The sequence below is a fragment of the Mustela lutreola genome, chromosome 2 (genome assembly GCF_030435805.1).
Source record: "Mustela lutreola isolate mMusLut2 chromosome 2, mMusLut2.pri, whole genome shotgun sequence".
NCBI classification, from domain to species: Eukaryota; Metazoa; Chordata; class Mammalia; order Carnivora; family Mustelidae; genus Mustela; species Mustela lutreola.
Genome location: NC_081291.1, coordinates 54,364,593 through 54,372,669, shown reverse-complemented (window position 1 = coordinate 54,372,669; position 8,077 = coordinate 54,364,593). Strand labels below are relative to the sequence as shown.

The 8,077-nt window shown below is 43.5% G+C and overlaps 1 protein-coding gene across 1 annotated transcript; it reads left to right on the top strand.

Annotated features, from left to right (window-relative positions):
• The first annotated feature begins 2,310 nt into the window (after window positions 1-2,310).
• On the top strand, window positions 2,311-7,378 carry MKRN2OS (MKRN2 opposite strand). Its single transcript, XM_059161775.1, has 4 exons — window positions 2,311-2,600; window positions 5,422-5,471; window positions 6,049-6,211; window positions 6,977-7,378. The coding sequence occupies exons 1-4, from the start codon at window positions 2,383-2,385 to the stop codon at window positions 7,215-7,217; spliced, it is 672 nt and encodes a 223-aa protein (XP_059017758.1). The 5' UTR covers window positions 2,311-2,382; the 3' UTR covers window positions 7,218-7,378.
• The last annotated feature ends 699 nt before the right edge of the window (window positions 7,379-8,077 follow it).

Sequence of the window (8,077 nt, the reverse complement as noted above, 5' to 3'; positions counted from 1 at the left end):
ATAATTCATTAATCTATTCATTTGTTTTGTGTTATCATCTGTATCTATGTTTTATTTTAATTTTTTAAAATTTCTTTCTTTCTTTTCTTTTTTTTAATTTATTTTTTATTTTCAGCATAACAGTATTCATTATTTTTGCACCACACCCAGTGCTCCATGCAATCCGTGCCCTCTATAATACCCACCACCTGATACCCCGACCTCCTACCCCCCGCCCCTTCAAAACCCTCAGATTGTTTTTCAGAGTCTCTATGTTTTATTTTTACCATAAGAAGATTTTTAGAAATAGAGAAAATAAGATAAAAAGGATTTAACATGTCTGTGTTTTAAAGAGTTTTTAAATTTATTTTTAAGTGATCTCATGACCCTATGTGGGGCTCAAACTCACAACCCCGAGATCAAGGGTCACATGCTTTCCCAACAGAGCCAACCAGGTTCCCCAAGATGCCTGTATTTTTTGAAAAGGAGAATGCTAGTGCACTAAAAACCTTTATCAAGGCATGATGCCTCCATTCCTTTTTATAAGATTAAAAATTCCTCTTGGTATTGGTGTCATGAAGATGAATATATTCTCAGTTGAAAATAACTTGGGGGGCACCTAGGTGGCTCAGTCATTTAAGCATCTGCCTTTGGCTCAGGTCATAATCCCAGGGTCCTTCTCAGTGGGGAGCCTGCTTCTCCCTCTACTCCCTGCTGGTGCTCTCTCTCACTGTCTCTTTCTCTTTCTTGCTCTTGGGTGAATAAATAAAATCTTTTTAAAAAAAATTTAAAAACTAAAAAAAAAAAAAAAAAAAAAGAAAGAAAGAAAATAACTTGGGCCACTCGAACCATCAAACAACAGTTACCTGGTTTGTATTAATAATGAACAAGCTCAGACCTCAGTCATCTGAGCTGGCCATCTAGCTATAGCCTGTCTGCCCTCGCTGTAACAAGAGAAGATGGTTGAAAGGATTTCTAAGGTTTTTTCTAGTTCTGTGAGTCTGATGATCATTTTCATATGATTAATACTTAATATGCACTTTTCTGCATTTCAGCATACTGTAATTTATTTAAATGCATGCTGTGAAACACTTTTCCCAAGCAACTATGCCCACCATGATACCCACAGGTCTTCCTTTACCACTGCTTTTCTCTGGAACTATAGGCATCGATAAGGATGGTGAAGGGCTAAATAAAGTATGGTGAAGGGCTGCCTGACTGGCTCAGTCAGTGGAACATGTAACTCTTGATCTCAGGGTTGTGAGTTTAAGCCCCATGTTGGGTACAGACATTACTTTAAAAAAAAGTAATGGTGCAGACATTAGTTTAAAAAACGAAAGTGTGGTGCAACCAAACTATGGATTCCTATGCAGTCATCTAAAAGGACGAGCTGGACCCCTGGGGATAAAAATATATGTTTATAAAAAATAAAAAAAGTATTAAAAAAAAAATAAAAGGACGAGCTGGACCTATAGTCCTAATTTTGTAGATAAATTTCTGAGATGAGAGAAATACACACATTTCAAAACAGGGTGCTGTTATCACAACACTGGCATTTAAAAAATTATGTGGAAATACTCATTTACCTTACTATAGTTTTCTCAGGGAACAGGATTTGATGAGTGGAAGAATGTTATGGAGGAACAGGGGACATTACCTTTTTTTCTTACCTTATTTTGCAGTTTCTCAAAATTATTTTAAAATTAAAGAATCATCCAGTGCATGTAGTAAAATGTTTAGCTTGATGAATTTTCACAAACTGAATACTCAGTACAACCAGTCCCTTGATAATGAATCAGAGCAGCCGCAGGCCACAGAAACTCCCTCCTGCCGTCTCCTAGACAGTATCCCTCTCACCCCCACCTAGGGCAACCACTATCCTTATTTCTAACTGCTGTTAATTTTTTATGAGCAAGATTACTTCTATGATATAAAACATCAAAAGAAAATAGCCTCCAAGGCTATATTTATCCAACAACAAAACAACATAACCTATTCTAGGAACACAGAAATAAATGGGGGCCCTTAACTGCAAGAAGCTCACAGACTAATGGCTAATCAAATATCAGAACTGCAGGAGAAACATGAATCCGATTGTACCAGTGCAAGGGAATGCTCAAGGAAGTGAAGGAAGGTTTCACAGAAAAGTAGGGCTTTAAAGGATAAGTAGGAGCTGCATGTTGACAAGGCTGGAAAGAAACTGTAAGTGAGCACAAATGAAAACTAGCTCTTTAAGACACCAGTTTCCAGGGAGGTCTGGTTACTGGTTAATCCTACTTGCGCTGTCAATCAGGATGACATCACTGTTGTTCAGGTTACTCAGGAGGCTTACATTTGCTAGCCAGGTAATGAGGAAAAGGAAGTCTTGGGAAACGGCACCCGGTTGCCCAGGACAGGAAAGCCATGCAGCGTACTGAGGCCGGAAAGGCTTTAATTAAATTCAACCACTGTAAGAAATACATCTATAGCTTCAGTGTTCCCCAACGCTGCCCTCTCTGCCAGCAGGTGATAGGCTCGAGGAAGCTGGAGGAAGCACCTATTAGCATCTCCAATCCGTTTACCAACGGGCATCAGGAAAAATGTTCATTCCTCCTCAGACCAACTCAAGGGAAGTTTCTTAGGTACAGTGCTTTTTGAGTGTTATATTAAGTGATTCTGTAAACTCCTCCTTCTGTGTTGTAGTCACTAAAACTTTTTCTTTAAAGATTTATTTGAGAGAGAGAGTTCCCGTGGGGGTGGAGGGGAAGGGTGGAAGGGCAGAGGGAGAAGAAAAGGAAGAGAGAATTTCCAGCAGACGCCCTGCTGAGCGGTGAGCACAGAGCCTGCTGCCCGGGTGGGGGTGGGGGGCTTTGGGATGCCATGAGACTGAGATCATGACCTGAGCCTAAAGCAAGAGTTGGACACTTAACCAATCAAGCTACCCAGGTGCCCCCAGAACTTTCTTTTTCTAACAGGTACTATATGGTGTGAGGTTTGGTGGATAATCTTGCCAGTGTTTCAGCATTAAATCCTAAAATTTAGGTCTATTCACTTCATAAAGATAGATGGTGTGTGTACTTTCCTAGATTGGTAAGTGCAAAGACTATATGAAGAATAAGAGAAGATCAAAACTGCTGATACACTCTTAAGAGAGGAAAATTGATAGCTTGGCACTTTTTTGGGTCATAGATTTTGTGCTAAGAGGGTAACTGGCTACTCTAATCAAAATAATTTCTTTACTGCAAGTTAGTCTGTAATTTCTGTGACCAAAAGAACAATGTACAAAGCCTGAAGAAAAGCCATATACAGACTATTCTGCATAGAGATGAATTAAACTGAAGACCAGAGGTGGTCTGCCTCAGTTGTGGATACCACCTGACTAAGAAAGATTTCAGAAATCAAAAGGACTGTGCCTCCTTAGTGTCCCTGTGGAGTTTACAAATGGAATTAGAAGTGGCCCAGGATAAACCAGGTGTGAGAGCAGGGACACTATGGAATGACCATGGTCACGAACATCACTATGACCTAATGCCTCCTTGAAATCCACCCTCCCAACCCCCATGTGCCTTTGGCAGCGCTGGTTTGGGACAAGACAGTTGGAGTGGTCTAGTCATTGCCCTGCTTACTAACTTCCTTAATTGGTTTCCTTCCTGTCTTTATGTGGATGAAATGAACCAAAGTGTGCAGAATGCTGCACTCATGCCTCTGGAAGGCTGCCGGGTGCAGAGAGAATAGCACAGACTGTGTTGCCACGAAGCCCCCAGTTCCTATTCCCGTTCAGACCAGCTCCAGACGCTCCAGTCTCTGTTCCTCATCTACAAATGGACGGGCCTGCCGACCCTGCAGGGTGGTGAGGTTCAGTGATAAGGCAGATAAACCTGACCCAGGCTCTGTTGAACCAACGTACTCCTTTCCATCCTATTCTTATACTCAGTTCAGAATACAACTGGCAGAACTTTCGTTTTCCCTATCTGAATCATGAAGCCCAAAATGTTTCATAAGATCCCCTCATTTGTGCTAACCTGGAGTATTAACTGGCTGGATTCCAAAAGCTTTTGAATGAAGTGATTAAAATTCAGAATTTAAATACCATAACATTGGTTCATTCAACAAATCCTTACTGAGCAGCTAGGGATGTCACAGTGAAGGAGCCATAGCCGCTCTCTAGAACATGACAGACTTTTAGGTTGGCCCTTAGGAAGCATTAATTTATTCTATGATGTGGTAGCAATACTAATACTTAGGTTTAGCAGAAACCTTAGTACCTTCCTTTACCACCAGACCCTCTAAGGCCCACTTCCAAATTGTTCCTTTCCCTTTCAGCCAACTTCCAAAACCTGAGGACTGACTCCCACAGTTCACCTTGAGACGATTTCACCTACTTTGTGAAAGAGAACCTGCAATAACCCAAAGGAATCACTGAGGTTCTCATCAAACTCTCAGGGCTGTCACATATGGTTGTGCAGGTTGTGGACTACACAAAGCTCCCTGGCCACTAAGGGACAGGAGGAAGGAAGGAATAGCTGGGATTTCAGCAGGAAACAGAGTGCGGTGAAACGCTGGGTTCATTCTCGGCCTCTGAACCCATGGGGTCTCAAAACAGAGTGGCTGCAACAAGATGACCTGGGGGATCACTCTGAAAGTGGGGCCACTATTTGTGTTCTTGATCATCTTAAAGCCTGGGACTGCTTGCTTCCATTGGGAACCTGCTGTCTCATGAAGGAGCTTTATCATTTAACTATGACCTCTGATTTATTCAACATCTGTATGTGGCCAGTACTTGGCAGGCATTTTATTCTTACGAGATTGCTGGAGGTTTATGGTATTCCCATTTTACAAATGAGGAATCTGAGATCAGAGAAAGTAGCTTTCTAATGTCCTAAGGCTAGTAAGTGATGGCCTGGGATTGTATATGAAGGTTAAATCATGGAGTCAGAGATTTAATGGACAGTCTCAGGTCAAGAGCAATTTCAGGAAGCAAGGGCTGTCCAGGAAAAGCGAGCATGGCTGTGGGCTACAAAGACCAAAAGACAAGCTATTTCAGTTTTGAAGGTAGAGGTCCACGGAGATGCACTCAGGACCCTTTCCCTGCTCAGCCTGAGGAACAGGCTGTAACTTCTCCTCCAATGTGGAAAGAATGAGGAGCTCCTTCAACAACTGACCTGCAGGTGTGCCCCTCTGCTGGGGAGCCAAGAGCTAAGCTGACTTCACGCCCCAGCAGGGCTCGCTTTCCACACACTTTAGTGCGTGTGTGGTGGTGGCGGAGCTTTAGTAATAATAATGGGGTGGGGGGTGGTTAAAAAAAACCCATGGGGGCCAGGGCATATTTTCTACCTCAAATGTACTCTTGGCTCAACCAGTTTTGAAACAGCGCTTCCTCTCCCCTGATCACTCATGCCCAGTTCTGGCACCAGCCAAGATCAGTCTCCTACTGTAAATACCGACTCTTCCTGTTTCTTTCAGGGAGTACGATGGAAGGTCTGATCTTCACGTCGGAATAACTAACACAAATGGTGAGTGCCCTGCTCAAGGCAGGAGAAACTGACAGGTGAACAGAAACCCAGGACTGGGTGTTTGGACTCAGATTTACCCACATGAGCCATCAAAGGTATGACCCATTGTCTCAGCGGAAAGTCAGTGCTGATTTAAGGAAACCAGAGAGAAACTCTGATACATAGAAAACTTCAACAAGAATATGGAGATGATTATCCTGGCCCTATGATTGTCTCCATTTGCTGTGGCAACTTTGCGGAAGGAGGAGAGGGGGTGGAGAAAGAACTGGGTTTCCCTGAAAGAAATGAGGTGCTGAGGGCAGGAGAGGCAGAGGCTCCAACAGCCCCAATGCTCCCTGGCTCTAGGGAAGGCTCCAGCTCTGTTCGGGGGGGTGGCTGCCTCCCCAGCTTGACCATGGGGGTGGGGAGGCAGATTCTAGAGCCTCTCATGGTCTCCTGCTCTCTGACAGCCATCAGAAAGTACAATCTGGTTAACCTCTTTGTAAAGTGACCACGGTGGCTGTGACAGTCTTCCAACCACCCCTCACAGAGGCGTGTGTTCCCTTAAGCCCCCACGTGACCCTATTTCCGGTTGCAGGAGTAGTGTATAACTATACCACACACGGCGTCCGGCGAGATGGAGCAGGGTGGGAGGAGAGTGTCAGCATCCCGCTACTGCAGCCTGGCATGTATGGACTGATGGACCAGTGGGACAAGTACCTGGAAGACTTCTCCAGCACGGGGGCCTGGCTGCCCCAGAGGTATGGTTCCCTGGAGATTCCCCATGCAGTTGTGACCCCAGCGTAGAGGACTCCTAAGCTGTGTTTGGTTCGTGTTGAGCCTGTACGGAGATAGTAGTGCCTGTAACATAGCATAAGCAGGGGTCGAATGACCTTGGATTTTCTGCAGGGGTGAGCCAGCCCACCTTTACATAACAGAATCACTGTATCTTAAGAACCGAAAGGACTACAACACAGTACTCCCATTATTTGATTAGAATTTTTACATACTTAACATTTAATATGTACAGCAAAAGCCACATTATAGTCCCTTAAAATTTTTTTTTAAATGTTTAAAACGTACCTAGCAGCCCTTTTTTTGATTTAGCAATTTGAAATTTCTCAATTTCTTGCTCCCTCAATACTTTAGGCATGTAGCATACTTGTGGACCTAATTGGTTTGAGGCTTCCCTTAAAATAAGTGTAGATGCTGGGATACCCTAAAACTTAGAAATGGAACTCTATTTCTAAAATGTCAGTTCCCCAAGTTCCTGTGCAACTCAAGTCAGCACTTTGACCATCTAGGCGCGTCCATGCCTATCTTGCTGAAGTTGCAAGCAGAAATAGCCCGAGCGGCCAAGCATCCTTCAGATCTACACTCTGGGAGCTCAGTCGCCCAGGGGACCAGCAGACCCAGTGTGCGGAGGGCCCAATTTCAATGCTGCAAGTCCCTTGGCGGCTTCACGGCCTGTGTCTGAGCCACTTTGAAACCTCAGCCTTCTCTTCTCACCGTCCTTGTTTTCTAAGGTATGAAGAAGACCGTCACAACTGCTACAGTTACACCCTCACATTCATTAACTGTATTCTGACCACAGAAGGCAAGGAGCAACTGGACAAAGAAGAGTTCATAGAGAAGTATGTGGTCCCAAGGACAAGGAAGGCCTCCAAGTACATCACACTCTACCGGGCGATAGAGGAGTATGGCTTCTATGTGACCGACCACCCTGATGAGGAGACAAGTCCTCCGGAGGGGAGCGGCTCGTGCTGAGTGTGCTAAGGGCAGAGGGACAGCACCGTTAGACGGTTTGAGGGATTTCTACATGTGTTCAACTGTGGTTAATAACAAGGTTTTATGGCTTTCTTTGTAGCACATTTCTACTTACTGCATTGTGTTTATGAAATTAATAAAAATTGCTATGTTTTGCTAGAGTTTTAAAAATTGTATGCAATACAAGTAAATTAAAAAAAAAATTTATTTGACAGAGAGAGACACAGGGAGAGAGGGAACACAAGCAGGGGGAGTGGGAGAGGGAGAAGCAGACTTCCTACTGAGCAGGGAGCTCGATGGGACTCGATCCCAGGACTCTGGGGTCACAACCTGAGCCAAAGGCAGACACCTAACTGACTGAGCCCCCCAGGCACCCCTCATTACAAGTAAATTATTCTCATAATTGTTCTATATTTAAACTGAGGTTCCATGTTACAGCATAAAGTGGCAGCATCTTTTATTCACAGGACAACAAAAGCTATTTTTTTAATTAAAGCTGAACAAATTCATTTTTCCAGGTGAACCCAGAAAGTGGGGATTTGTAGAAAGGTGAGTGAGACATAATTTATTAAATAAATTCTCCTGTTTTTATTCAAAAAGTGCATGGTAACCCTTTGACAGTAATAGTGAAAGAGAGAGAGCAGGAAAACAATCAAGTAAGGGTTTCTGAATCTAAGTTAGGAAATGGGCTCCACTTCTCAATGAGTCTTTATGAGACTATATGCAAAGTGGATGGCAACTCACTCAGTCAGTCTGTTTCTCTCTCATATTACTTGACCTGACATGAGGAGATTGGGGTGTTAAGCTGACCAAGGCAAGTACATCCCCTGTCTACTGTGTTTATTTATATTTTAGACTTT